This window comes from Anolis sagrei, chromosome 5 (assembly GCF_037176765.1).
Source record: "Anolis sagrei isolate rAnoSag1 chromosome 5, rAnoSag1.mat, whole genome shotgun sequence".
NCBI lineage: Eukaryota > Metazoa > Chordata > Lepidosauria > Squamata > Dactyloidae > Anolis > Anolis sagrei.
Window position 1 is genome coordinate 104,568,926 of NC_090025.1, and position 15,695 is coordinate 104,584,620.

Consider the following 15,695-nt stretch of genomic DNA (forward strand, 5'->3'; position numbering starts at 1 on the left):
CATGCTGCAAACTTATAGCAAAGGGAGAATTTAGTAAAATCAGAAGTAATTTTGCCACAGAATGGGAAAATCTAAATATTCTACCACCCTTGTTCAAGGAATTCAGTCTATCTGATCATTTTATTCATAATAAGATTGAAAATACTGGCCTACTTTTAGGAAATCTTTTATAAACATGTTGTTTAGTGTTAATTCCACGCTTTCCATTTTGACTTTTTATATTCTGCCAGTATTTCACAGAAATAGCTGTTTAACCCCTGCAGTGGTTACATAACTCTGTAACATCTAGTATATTCTCTATACAGCTCCCTCCCGCCTGACCTTCAGAAAGCGTGTAAAAACATGTCTTTGGGGCCAAACCTTTGGCCAATAGTGCTGTGCAATAAGTGGTGACAGAAAATGTGCAATGACATCTGGAACGGCTTTTTGACTATGATCTCTGAATGCATACTTTTAATAATGTATTTTAATCTTTATATGATTTTAAATTCATGTTTTAATGTATATTCTTATTTTATGCCTGTTGTGTATATAGCATCAAATTGTTGCCTTTCTAAGGCTGCTCTGAGTCCTCTTCGGGGTTGAAAAGGGCAGGCTATAAATACTGTAAATAAAAAAAATATTCTGTAGTGCAGCCTCTAAATATTAAACATGTTGATATATATATATAAACTTGGAATTTCAAAATTGTTCTAAAATAATCTGTGGCTATTTCTGTAAATTTAAATTTTAAAATTATTATTACAAAATGATGCTCATAACAGACATGTATTGATTTTGGCAGTTATTCTGGATTTTGAACTTTAATTTTTTTTCCAGCAACACAGAAGCCTCATATACATATTAACATCTGTGTTAAAATGTTCTAATCCTAACTGTTGGTTTTATAATATGTATACGTGTGTGTGTATGTATGTATATGTATGTGTGTGTGTATATTTATACTTACATACAAACTTGTATGTATAGATATATATGTATGTGTGTATGTATATGTATATATGTGTGTGTATATGTGTGTGTATGTATATATTTATATTATATATATATATATATATATACACACACACACACACGCCATGCTTTAGTTTTTCTAGCAAAGTCATTTGAGACCTCGCCTAGACATAAACACAGACAGCTTTGGATTCAGTCGTGCAAAACCCAAAAGTAATAAATACGCAGATAGTCAAAATTATGCAAAATGTGGGGAAACAATCTGAATATATTGTATATTTTTATTCACAAATTATGAGTGAAGAAATAAAAACAAAAGTGTATCAACATCTATCATTCACACGCCAGTTTGCTATCAAAGCTGGAGAGTCCAATGGCAAAGGCCTGAAGGGCACACATTGGGTAATTGAAGTCCAAGGTGAATATGTCCTCTGCCACACGACCAAACTGCATCACGATATAGTCAGCTGGAGGGAGTTGGGGAAGGACAGAAAGAAAAAGAGAATAATAACTGTGTTATATCACATAAAGATAGTAGAGTTGGAACTATCCAATTTATCTGTGGCAGATACTTTGTTAATTGACATTCTTTTTCAAGTGGCTGCCTATCTCTCCAGTCTATGCATTCAGGGTGTTCTATGGAGACGTGCGTGTAAGCGATTGAACTAACTTGAGGCCTAATAGAAAAAGCTCTTCATAGAGCAATTCTAGCATTGCGAGAAGAAACAGCTTTTCATGATCCTATCCTTAAGCCTAACCTTGATCTATATGGATCGGCCATGTGCTTTTGCTCTGTGTAACCATCATGCTTTTTACAGTTCTGTCCTGTGCTTTTGTCATGGTCAACATGTATTGGTATTTTATTGTATTACCATACATATCCAGCTATAGTGATATACATTATGCATGTTTTAATGTTCATACATGTAACAAGTAATAGGAATATATGAGAAAACTGCTTCTTAGAGAATGGCAGTGCTTACAACCTTCTTAGTGCTTACAACCTTGTTAGGAATGTCGGCATATGGGGGAAATGTCTCGTGTGAAAACTGAGAAAGTGGGAATTGGGCAATGTTTTGATCATCTGCCCAATGAAGGAAAAGACCATGAAAAGTGTAATGTATATCATGTTTTGACGAATGTGCAAATAGTGCACGAAGTATCTGAACTGCACAACCTATAAATATGTGATGCCTATGATGCCTGCCAGTTCTGACATTAAGCAGGAGATTATCTGGTTCCTATTTTCCCTAAATAAAGCTTTACTATCTCAAAATAAGCTCATTTCTTATGGAGAGGGCCTATATCTGTCAGAACTTTACCAACTAGATTAACATGTGACATATTTATTTATTTATTTACGACATTTATATGCCACCCTTCTCACCCTGAAGGGGACTCAGAGCAGCTTACAAGATATATATACATACATACAATATATTACTTTATTAGCATGGTACAATATCAGTATTATATATTACTATATTGTACTACACCATTATATTGTAATATTATTAGCAATATTACATGTAATATAAAATATATAATTATAATATTGTATTATTATTAGTAGTATTATATTGTATTACATTATAATATCATAAATATTATATGTATATACAATGTATATTATATTATACTATATAATATAATATTATATTATTAGTAAAGCACAGGAGACAAGATGGAACTGTCTTCAACTGTAGCTCCCTCTCTCTTCATTCTGGCCAGGGCTGCAGTTGGTGCTGGGGGTGTGGGGGCTCCCAACTGATGATATAGGCAGGAGACAAGATGGAATTATATGACATATAATCATGGGAGTAAATTAATACATCATGTAAACAAGCTAGAACCCCCAGATCCAAATGTTCTCTGTTCATTAATTAAGTTTTGGAATATTCTGAAAGGCACCTCCCTTCTGTATTATCACCCGGAAATTGAGACTCTTTTCCGGGTGATATCTTTTCTGGGTGAATCAAATCTCCTGAACAGCTGGGATTTAAGGAATCAAGCAAAACAAAGCAGGAGAATAGCAAAAATCCTGAAATCTATTCATCAAATTCACCAAAGACAGTGATAAGCTACAGAGCAGTGATTCCCAACCTTTTTGACCAGGGACCACTTGACAGGGGACAACTCTGACCAGGGACCACTCTCCAACATTTGTACCAAAAGGGTTACAAATCGGTTTTTGGTCAATTTTAGATTCGGTTTGGTTATTTGTGCTGCTGATTCAAAAAACTGCATTGGATAGACCACATCAGGTCTAGTTTCAGATACAGAACATATGCCATCTAGTAGTCACCATCTGCTCGCCCACAGAAAACCATATTTAATAAGCCTTGGCACTATAAGAGAGGTTTGCGAGACCAGTCGCTCTTGCTGTAACAGTGTAGTAACAGTGAGGTTGTGGACCATATTTCAGTTCTTGCAGACCACTGGTGGTCCATGGACCACAGGTCGGGAACCACTGCTACAGAGCAAGAGGAATGGTTAAAAGAACCACAAGGGGGAGCTCACATTGCAAAATGATATCTAGCTAAAATGAGATTGGATCTATATCTTTGAAACGCTTCATGAGGAAATATTATGATATAAAAGACCACATAACATTTTGGGTCTCTAAAAACTTTGTACTTGTTCAGGATATAATACTGGTGGTAAGAGTTCAAACTATGTGTCAAGCATTGGGTTTCCAACTACACATTTTGTGTAGGGCTAAAAAAAATAGGGGACAAACTATCACGGCTGCTTCATCCACTTCCAACTTCATTTTAACCCTGGAAGCACATCAGTATGAACTTCATTGTGGATTTGCCTGCCAGTTGCAGAAAAAAACATCTGGGTGGTGGCTGGCTTGTTCTCTAAGCAGGCTTATTTTACAGCTAGCAACAACATACCAACAGCCCTCTCAGCTAAATTGTTTTTAATCATGTGTAGAAATAATATAATATAATAATAATATAAAATGCTTAATCATGTGTAGAAATATAATAATAATAATAATAATAATAATAATAATAATAATAATAATAAGGGAGCCTCTGGTGGCACGGTGGGTTAAAGCACTGAGCTACTGAGCTTGTTGACCGAAAGGTCGCAGGTTTAAATCCGGGGAGCGGCGTAAGCTTCCGCTGTCAGCCTTAGCTTCTGCCAAACTAGCAGTTCGAAAACATGCAAATGTGAGTAGATCAATAGGTACCGCTCTGGCGGGAAGGTAACAGTGCTCCATGCAGTCATGCTGGCCACATGACCATGGAGGTGTCTACGGACAATGCCGGCTCTTTGGCTTAGAAATGGAGATGAGCACCAATCCCCAGAGTCAGACACGACTGGACTTAATGTCAGGGGAAAACCTTTACCTTTACCTATTATTATTATTATTATTATTATTATTATTATTATTATTATATTTATTTATACCCCACTTTTCCCACAAAGGAGACTCAGGGTGAGTTTGCTTGTGCTATTTTTTTGGAATTCCCCTTTTTGGCCTATCCCCATCTAATCCAGAAATGAAAAACAGTAAATGTATTCTCTACGTCGATGCTGCCATCTACTGAATGGGAAGTTTGGCCCTTCGGCCCCTGCTTCAACACTTACGGTCATTTTCATGAACAATCTGGAAATTCTTCACAGAGGCCTGGGTGACTCTTCCATGGAAATTCAAGACATACGACTGGGTATCATCATTCCATATTGGGGCTTTGTTGTGCAACTCGATCAGGTTATCCATGTCTTTATTTTGCCATTTTGCCAACAAACTCTCATGCTCCTATACAACAGAATAAAGGGTGGGAGGAAGCTAACACAGGTTTTTCATCCCCTTCACTCAGGTTTGGTCTGCAAAATTACTAAGAAGCATACTTCAACTTCACATTCACATTTCTTTTTTATGAGCAAAAGCCTCTCACATCCGCTTACACAGAAAATGGCTGGACATTCCCATATTTCTTATTCCAATATATAACACATTTGGTTTAATACATGTTTGTTATCACCCTTATCTAATATATAATTAGATAATGTGACCACAATTTTGAGTAGTGAGAAAAATGGAGCTTTCCTATTTTTCTTATTGGTTTCACTGCTTTAGCTCTATTTTTGATCCTCTTTCTTCTTTTCCCTCTTTTGCAGCTCCTGCTCTACATTAAAAATTTCCTTCATTTCAAAATTCTTCTTTCCTTGTTCTCTTTATCCTTCCAGGAGCCACGGTGGCGCAATGAGTTAAACCCTTGTGCTGGCTGAAGTGCTGACCTGAAGGCCAGCGGTTAAATCTGTGAGATGGGTGAGCTCCCATCTGTCAGCTCCAGCTTCCCATGCAGGGACATGAGAGAAGCCTCCCACAGGTGCCCCCTAGGCAACATCTCTGTAGACGGCCAATTTTCTCACACCAGAAGAGACTTGTATTTTCTCAGGTCGCTTCTGACACAATAATAATAATAATAATAATAATAATAATAATAATAGTAATATCCCTTCACTTCTCTCCTCCTGCCCAGCCTTTACTGACTCAATATCCTTCCTTTACCCCTCCCGCTTCTCCTGTCTCACTTTTTCCTCCTCTCCATCCACAAACCTGGTTGAATATCATCTTCTTCCCTTCCCCATCTTCCTTTTTAAACCTCTCACTCTTTGCCTCAAGACTTATTTTAAACTTACATTTCTTGGTCTGATAGGGATCCGCTCATGATTCAGATTCATTCCTGGAATTATGACTGACATTTTCCTGGGTCCCTTAAATCCTAGTACATTGGTTTCCTTTGAAGGAAGATAGTAGAAATCAAATAAGAGAAAGTAAAATTAAGAATATAGAAAATAATTCTCCCCTAAATCCAACATGATCTATTATCAATGGAAAACCAGTGATGTAATAATTATAACAAACACAAGTACTCTTCCCCCTCAATCCCCTTTCTCTTTCTCTGTGATATAGTAGACATATATCATCTTAAGTTACTAATCAGAGCTCCACAACCCTTACCCTCTCCTTCTTTTGCCTTTTTTCTTTGTGTGAAAATTTTTTATTTTCTTTTTAAACGTATAATAAAATGTAAGAGAACCAGCTATCACAAGTGATCACACGATAATGCTTGCTATTACAACAGATGGAATGAAACTTACATTATTTTTAGAAGGAAAACAACGCCTAAGGGAGTACAATTTCTTGTACGGATTGGATGGATTTGGAACTCATGGTGGATTGGGTTAAAATTGTGTGGAACAAAAAGCCAGATGCAATACAGAAACAGTCAGCTCTGCTAGGTTTGGACAGTTTGTGAAGTCAAGCAAGTGAAGCAACTTCTCCGTGACAATAAGACACAAGAGGTTGTGATTCCTGGTGCTTAAATTTCTATTTTGCAGCCACTGGATGAATCAATAAACAAGCCCTTTAAAGACAACTTGCACCATTTGTATAATGAGTGGATGATGAGCGATGACTACCAATTGACATCTGTTGGAAATATAAAGGGCCCGTCCTTAGAATCGCTGTACACATGGGTCATTATAAGGTCAAGAGTTTGGACCTTATCACGGAGGACATTGTTGTCAAAAGCTTTTTAAAAAACTGGCATTTCTAATGCACTGAATGAATCCGAAGATGATGCAGTGTGGGAAACTGATGTGGAGGAAAAAACATCTATCTGCTGTGAGCAGTGCTGAGGACAGCACATCAGATACTGACAACAATGACAGTGTTGCAGAGTCTTCCAAAAAAGGAGGTTAAAATGTTTATGTAAATTTGTTTCCTGGACACTCATGGATACCTTCTCAAGTTTTTTTCAACATTGTTATATTTTAAAAAGTACTGTTTTGGAACAAAAAAGGGGTATAAACACCAAGAACCGAAAAGCCCGGTCATTCTAGTGCTGTAACTGGCGAACAATGGTACTATGGATTTTGAAGAGGAATGAACAGAGGGCAAAAGGAAGAAATGTGCCAAGAGGAAGGTACATCAAACAAATTCTTGTCTTGACTGTCTCCTATCTGGAAATCTATGTCTTCAGTGTGAGAATCAAGAATAGGACTTCACAGTCATTTGTGGATCCACCACCAAGACTCTCCCTCTGGAAGATCTTGGCCACAAGTGATCGTCTATGTTAGTGGTTCTCAAGCTGTGGGTCTCCAGATGTTTTGGCCTTCAACTCCCAGAAATCCTAACAGCTGGTAAACTGGCTGGGATTTCTGAGAGTTGTAGTCCAAAACACCCAGGGACCCACAGGTTGAGAGCCACTGGTCTATGATTACATGAGATTATGTTTCACATCCCCAAACTGGCTCGGGAGCTCGATGGAGGCTACACTCCATGATCCCAAATTGTGGTTGGGAGACAGTTGCACAGCCGAATGCTGCTGAATCTGGTTTGTCACAAAGATAATGGTATGATGGTAGATGTTGATTGAACTTTAGAAGGAACATCTTGGCCGAAAAAGCAGCTTGATGATGGACCAATTTCCTAGTGTGGTGTTGGATCTTCCTTTCTTGATGTGTTCCAAAAGAGTTGGTCAGCTACCTGCTAAGCGGGCTCTAGGTAAGTGGTTCTCAACCTGTGGGTCCCCAGATGTTTTGGCCTTCAACTCCCAGGAATCTTAACAGCTGGTAAAGTGGCTGGGATTTCTGGGAGGTGTTGGCCAAAACATCTGGGGATCCACAGGTTGAGAACCACTGCTCTAGGTGGAAATCCTGCCCTAAGCCTTCAGCCCAAACAGGATTTTCCTCCAATTTATAATCCCCTCTAGTATAAATTGCTATGGGACAAAAGTCTACACCTCCTTCTACCCCATCTATTTATTTATTTACGACATTTATATGCCGCCCTTCTCACCCCAAAGGGGACTCAGAGAGGCTTACAAGTAAAAAGTAAATACAATATATTATGTTATTACCATAGCACAATATTAATATTATATATTACATTGTACTATAGCATTATATTGTAATATCATTAGTAATATTACATTTAATATAAAATATATAATTACAATATACTATTAGTAGTAGTAGTATTATATTGTGAAGTCACTTACGTAGCAAATAGCAGCCATCTCGTGTCGAGTGTGGGCTTTTTCCACTAGTCCTTGTGCTTTGATTGGACTAACCCCATGATCGTAGACGGTAAATTTAGTCCCCATAAGATTTGATCTATGATTAAGGGGGAAAAACCACATAGATTTCCTTTCTCTTAGAATAAAACTCATTTTATTACCGCTTTTACCCAAAGTTTGTATGAGTCTTCTTATGCCGTGGGGAAAGTATGGAAATCCACCTCACCCTCTTTGTTGGATCTTCAACTCCTTGGCTTTCAAAGGCTGATCTGTCTAGTTCATACTGACTAACCATAAGGTTATGATTTGCAGTATTATATGAACGATCATACAAGTATGCACGAAAAGCAAGTCATACTCAGTCTAAATTGGGACAGATTTATCTGGCATGGTACAGAACGAAGACATGCCATCCATCATGGCAGAAAGGTCTTCCCTCCGCCCCCTTCAGGAAGGCAAGAATATCACTGAACATTTGGTGACTTTAACTACAGAAACTTCCCAATTCACTCTCTGACACCCTCAGATCAAAGTAACAGGAGATCTTGGAGCAGTACTGCTGCTAAAAGTAAATGACTGGACAGCATAAGTAGCTTCATTTATTTATTAATTTTGTAAGTCTCACCTGAGTTTTCCAATGAAACTTCCTCCTTCCCTGGATAAATCCGTTGGATCAATTGAAATGAGATAATTTGATGTTTTGCTTTTTTTCCTCTTTCTTCCCGCAAGAAGGAATACCTAAAAACATTTCAAAAAATGACTGGAGCACTGAGATAAAATATTTCAAGTCAGCCCTGGTACCTGTATTTTTAACATTCTATCTAAACTCTAGCAAATGTTTCAATTGAATTTTACAGGAATTAATATCTTGGATTCCAAAGTTTCACAGATTCAAAATGAGTTTAGGAAGGAAGGATTTCATTTTCTTGCAGGATATTTTAGCGAGTGCAGAGAGGTCTGCTACATCTGGCAGCAGCAATGTTTAAATGTTTCTTGTTGTTATTAACTTACAAAGAAATTACTATATCTGTTTCAATATATGTTGTATGGCACCATTGTGTGCTTTGTAAGCTGCCCCAAATTCCTATGAGAGATGGTGCCAGGGTATAAATATATTATTTATATTATTATTATTATTATTATTATTATTATTATTATTATTATTATTATTAGATTTATATTTAATTTGTGTTGTTGAAGGCTTTCATGACCAGAATCACTGAGTTGCTGTGAGTTTTCTGGGCTGTATGGCCATGTTCCAGAAGTATTCTCTCCTGACATTTCACCCACATCTATGACAGGCTTCCTCAGAGGTTGTGAAGTCTGTTGGAAACTAGGTAAGTGGGATTTATATATATCTGTGGAATGTCCAGGGTGGAAGAAAGAGCTTGATTTTGATCCAACCATGAAAAATGAACAAAATCTGGCTATCAGTATTTTTAAAAACTCTAAAATCAGGGAAGTAAATTAAAAAAACAGGGGAATTCCAGACAAGAAACAATCAGGGCCAGCTAACACCTCCCAACAAAGGATTCCCCCAAGCAGGAAGCAGTCAGGGCTTTGAAGCTACAAGGTCATTCAATGCTAATCAAGCTGGCAAATTGCAATATTTACACTTGCCTCAAACAGACACTTGCCTTCTCCCACCCTGGACATGCCACAGATATACAAACATCAGTTGCTTAGTTTCCAACAGACCTCACAATCTCTGAGGATGCCTAAGATTTGGGCGAAACGTCAGGAAAGAATGCTTCTGGAACATGGCCATACAGCCTGGAAAACTCACAACAATCCAGATATATAATTCTTGGTCATCTTTTAGTAACAGAAAGTTACTCGTATATTTTCTCAAAATCCTAATACAAATGTAATGATACTGTTTCCCTGTGTTACAAAATTAAATGTAAACAAGTCTATTTTTTTCTTTTGTTAGCTCTCCCATGATTATTCTAAATTTGCCAATATAAAAGCACTGATGAGTGTTTGGTCTATGTTGATCTTGATTTCTCTCAATACCATGCAGGAAACCTTTAACATGGCCCACCACTATATATAATTTTGGAATAACAAAAATACATACAGTTGCTCTTTCTGGGTTTTCATTCTTCTTTTGGAGTGTATGTTGGGTTTTGTACCTTACAGCATCTATTTTACACCTATAAATTCAGGACTAGATGTCATGCCATTGTTCTACGTACCTTTCGGTCATCTTCCCGTTCCAGGTGCATATAGTATGTAGGAAACAGACCTCGATCCATCCCCTTTTTATCTCTTGTGATCCGACACTTCACTGTAACGCCACAGGGTGCAGGGCGTAGCACAAACTCCTCCAAGTTTTCGATTTCTCCCAACTGTACATCTGTCTGAGGTAGTGCCACAGTAGAAGCATCTATTTCCTGTGTAAGGATTTTTTTTAAAATTAATTCATGCTAAATGAGGATAAGTTTGGCAAAGAAAACTAAACATCACATTCTGCTCCTGGTTGTTTTTACAAGTAAGTATATGGGATCTTGTGCCAATGCAGAGCAACACCCACAAACCTTCAAGAGTGAAACAATAGGAGCCAGCACTTGGTCTCAACAGATTTGCACATTGCCTCAAAGGACAACTCAGTTACATTTTCATTGCTGCTTGATATTACTCTGGAATCCTATGTGTATGTATTTATTTTATAGCTCACTTTTATCCCAACATAGGACCCAAATAGCTTACAACATAAATTAAAACAAGGTACAGCTAAAAATCTGCCGACGACAACAAACTGTTGCATTAAAAACATCAATACAGGTTGAGCCCTGAGTCCGCCCATCCCACCCCGGGGTTGAGAAGGGTGGGGTACAAATATCTGAAATAAATAAATAAATATGTTGAACAGAATGGGGTACAGAACTGACTCTTCAGAATTCCCATAGGCCAGCAAACTACTGGCCTGTAGTCCTCCACCATGTTGATATTCATGTGACCAAAGTCTATTTTAGGCAGAATGGCAACCCACCTTGCCTTCAAAAGTAGCCTACTAGTTGCAATGAGATGTCAGTAAGATGTCAAGACAAACAGGTCAGGAAAGTCTTTATAAATCCTACCCACTCCCCTTCGATGAAACAGTCACTTATCAAGGGGCCCTTCCACACAGCCATATAACCCAGAATATCAAGGCAGAAAATCCCACTAAATGTGCTTTGAACTGATTATCTGAGTCCACACTGCCATATATTCCAGTTCAAAGCAGAAAATGTGGGATTTTATTCCGCTGTGTGGAAGGGGCCTAAGAAAGTGAACTAAGTACGGTAGTTCCTTTAAACAAGTTAGGCACTGAAACCCTTGAAAACAACAGCAGAAATACACACAATTTGCAGAGAGCAATTTTGGAAGTTACCTGAAAAAAATGAATGTTGAGGGCTTATTTGTTTGTTTGTTTATCGTGTCGGGAGCAACCAGACAGTTGTATTACATTTTTAACAAAATAAATGAACAAACAGACAAAACACAAAGTTTGCAAGCTTGGTAGTTGATTAAATGTCCTCTGACCAGTATCTGGCCTCTGGTGTTACTATAAGAAGGTCCTCCATTGTGCATGTAGCAGGGCTCAGGTTACATTGCAGCAGTGGTCAGTAGTTTGCTCTTCTCCACACTCGCATGTCGTGGATTCCACTTTGTGGCCCCATTTCTTAAGATTGGCTCTGCATCTCGTGGTGCCAGAGTGCAGTCTGTTCAGCGCCTTCCAAGTCGCCCAGTTTTCTGTGTGCCCAGAGGGGAGTCCCTCATTTGGTATCAGCCATTGATTGAGGTTCTGGGTTTAAGCCTGCCACTTTTGGACTCTCGCTTGCTGGGGTGTTCCAGCGAGTGTCTTTGTAGATCTTAGAACTATTTCTTGATTTAAATCGTTGATGTGCTGGCTGATACCCAAACAAGGAATGAACTCGAGATGTCATTGCCTTGGTCCTTTCACTATTGGCTGCTACTTCCCGGCGGATGTCAGGATGTTGAGGGCTGACAGTTGAATGTTAGTTGCAAATGGTTCGATTGTGGGTTACTATAACAAAGATGTAGCTCAGTTACATTTAAGCAATGTAACAAATATGAGCAAAGTTGTTACGGGTAAAAATGTAGTAAGCTTTCATCATTATATGGAGTGCTGGGAACTGGTTATTTAAAATACAAAATAACCCTAACAAATGTTTCATGAAATGTACCTTTCTAAGTTTGAGATAAATATATATGGTTCAAACAAAATGTGTTCTCTTTAAAGGCAGCAGAATGAAGATAATGTTGGTACAGTCACTGTGGGAAAACTACATGGCCTGCTTAAGGATATGTGCGGAATAATGAGAAGACTGGAATCTAATTGAGACGAAAGATGTCAGCCTGCTTCCAAATGCAAAGACAATCGCAGCAAGGTTTAACAACCTGAACAGACATGACTGCCACTAGGAGAACATTCCTGAATGAAGGAAGATGCAAGTCACAACTGGTCAAAGTTTTGAACAGATGATTCATCAACTGAATGAGAACAGGAAGATGCTACAAATTGATTCAGTGTAAGAAGAATAAATAGCTTTCAGCTAGTGGGAGATACACCAAATTCACTAGAATTCTGCATAAAATGCTTGGTTACTAGGTATCAGAAAGACAGTGAAAAATTAGTACAAGCAACCAAAATTATAAAATTTTAGGTGGAATTCCCCTAAAAAAAAGAGTATGGTTGGGGGAGGTGTTAGAAACAATAAAAGTAAAGGAAAATATAAATAGTAGAGGTATATAAATTCCCCTCAATAAAAGAATATATTTGAAAGGCTTAGAATCAAGGCAATGAAAGAAAAATACACACAAAAGGGGTACTGTATATAAATATGAAAAAAGTGGATTATTTTGAAAAAGGCCAATTTGTTTATTTTCATAATGCTAGAACTTGAGATTATCCAAAGAAGCTAAAAGGTGTGATATTCCAAAAGGTGAAATTATTATTATTATTATTATTATTATTATTATTATTATTATTCTGCTTTTTCTCTTTTAAAAGAGACTTGTGGATATATAGTTTCATATTAAAGGCTACTTCCACAAAATCCACTTTTTGTCTGATGCTTGTATTTTATTCACTCTAAAGGATTGACCATATTTTCAGATGTCATCGAACTCTGTCGAAAAACAAAAAAAGTCAGACTATTTGCTAATTTCTTGATGTTGCCAATATGGAGAATGAAGGTTTGGCTTTGCCAAACTGAATGACATTTCTGATTTGGGACCAAGTTGAATCAGACAGCCTTTGAATCATTTAAAAATGAATCAATCTGTTTCCAATTTGCCAAAAAAAAGTATCAGCAGAAACTGTATATATTGCATTTCTCTCTCCCACCGCCCCACCTCCAGCTGCTCCATTATGCAGTCAGAATGCACATTCATAGGGGTGAGGGGAAGAAGACACCCCCAAAAGTGAAAAAAATACAAATGAAAATTGCTATCCCTTTTCCCCTGAAAACACCTCTTTAGGAATCTCTAGGTCCTCCAATACTGAGCTTATGATTTATCAGAGGACACTATTAATTAACAAGAAGAAATTAAAACTCTGGCTTAATTGTGCAATTGCTTATTTCCAGCTTTAGTTTTGGAGCATTGTATATATTGGGAAAACCAGGAATCTCCACAGGCTTTTGGAGGTATTTTGGAGACCGATTGGCCCTGACACTATTTGGAATGTATTGTCGAAGGCTTTCATGGCTGGAATCACTGGGTTGTTGTAGGTTTTTTTTTGCTATATGGCAATGTTCTAGAGGCATTCTCTCCTGACGTTTTGCCTGAACCTATGGCAAGCATCCTCAGAGGTAATGAAGTCTATTGGACCTAGGAAAAAGGGTTTATATATCTGTGGAATGACCCGGATGGGACAAAGAACTCTTGTCTGTTGGAGCTAGGTGTGAATATTTCAACTGATCACCTTGATTAGCATTTGATGGCCTGGCAATGCCTGGGGCAATCTTTTGTTGAGAGGCGATTATACGTCTGATATTGTTTCCTCTCTGTTGTTTTGCTGTTGTAATTTTAGAGTTTTTTAAATACTGGTAGCCAGACTATTTGGAATAATCATAACCTTTTGGAAAGGCATGACCTTGATAGAGATCGTAACCATGCCGTAAAGTATGATCTTCCCGAGAAGAGTTAAAAACTCACCTGAGTCAATCTCCTTAGTTCAGTGGTTCTCAACCTGTGAGTCCCCAGATGTTTCAGCCTTCAACTCCCAGAAATCCTAACAGCTGGGTAAACTGGCTGGGATTTCTGGGAGTTGTAGGCCAAAACACCTGGGGACCCACAGGTTGAGAACCACTGCCTTAGTGGTAAATATCCACTAGTATTTATACAAGCAATTTAGGCTTCTCAGCTGTTAGACTGATATACTTGGCTATCTCTTTGAACTGCTAGGAACAAAGAGATGCCAATGCATAAAGTATGTAGCAGATCTTCAGAAGTGTTATTTCTGTTGCACAAAAATATATAATCTACTCCCATAAAATATATTGTTTTAAAATCATGTTCTCAATAGACCAAAAAAATAAGTAGCCTTCGTTAAAAGTTAACATAGTGAATTTACTTACAAGCTTCGTGTATTTAGCAAGAAGGTACATTGCTGATTGGTTTCTATCCATCTGCTGCAAACAGACTCATATATTGACTGACTCTACTCCTGCTCTAACTGACTCCAACAGACTTCTGGTTCAAATGGATTCCAAAATGGAGTCTCACTCTGAACATTCTCAGATCAGGGTCACATGGTCTATACTCTATAGTCTATCCCTCAACCTGTAACAACATAGAGTTATGGGGAAAACTGCATACCCCAGTGATCACTCAGCCCCCCCCCCCCACATCTGTCATGCAGATATGATTTCAAAATCTATAGTTTCTTTAAAGAATTTTTTTTTCTAAAATTCTAACATAGTAAGCAATCTCAATTATATATGTAACAAATAACTAGTATAGGGGGCTTATAGAAGGTTGCTATTTCCAACACTGTAACAGTAAACAAAGATATGGGAGAGTTTTGTTTTCCTCCCTGCTGATCCTAAAAGCTGGATCTGGAGGGTTCCTTGGTCCAAAAGTGAATTTTTGAGGTGCAGGAAGGACCGTAGGAGGTAGGGAAAATCCCTCCCTTCTAAAATCCACCGGCAAAAGTATTTCCATCTACAGAATATACTCAATATGCCCAAATGTGAACACTGGTGAAGTTTGGGGAAAATAGAATCTTGACATTTGGGAGTTGTAGTTGCTGAGATTTGTAGTTCACCCGCAATCACAGAGCATTCTGAACCCCACCAATGATAGAATTGGGCCAAACCTCCCACACAGAACCCCCATGACCACCAGAGTGGGCCACAGCAACACGTGGCAGGGGGCGGCTAGTCTATATAAATAAAAATGTAATGTTCGTTTGTGGGATTAACAGAACTCAAAAACCACTGGACGAATTGACACCAAATTTGGACACAAGACACCTAACAACCCAATGTATGTCCTTCACTCAAAAAAATGATTTTGTCATTTCGGAGTTGTAGTTGCTGGGATTTATAGTTCACCTACAATCAAAGAACTTTCCAAACCCCACCAACGATGGAATTGAACCAAACTTGGCACACAGTTCTCCCATGACCAACAGAAAATACTGGAAGGGTTTGGTAGGCAGTGTCCTTTGGTTTTGGAGTT

General features: G+C 38.0%; 1 protein-coding gene across 5 annotated transcripts in view; it reads right to left on the reverse strand.

Annotated features, from left to right (window-relative positions):
• Positions 1-1,217: 1,217 nt before the first annotated feature.
• TULP3 (TUB like protein 3) overlaps positions 1,218-15,695 on the reverse strand; it is a 35,505-nt gene continuing 21,027 nt past the window's right edge. For all 5 annotated transcript variants that reach the window (XM_060778061.2, XM_060778059.2, XM_060778058.2 and 2 more), the window contains 6 exons: positions 10,199-10,396; positions 8,626-8,738; positions 7,983-8,097; positions 5,617-5,715; positions 4,558-4,729; positions 1,218-1,421 (listed from right to left, as the gene is read on the reverse strand). In XM_060778061.2, the coding sequence (XP_060634044.2) occupies positions 1,288-1,421; positions 4,558-4,729; positions 5,617-5,715; positions 7,983-8,097; positions 8,626-8,738; positions 10,199-10,396 (831 nt within the window). In that variant the 3' untranslated portion in view covers positions 1,218-1,287. The remainder of the gene's footprint in view (positions 1,422-4,557; positions 4,730-5,616; positions 5,716-7,982; positions 8,098-8,625; positions 8,739-10,198; positions 10,397-15,695) is intronic.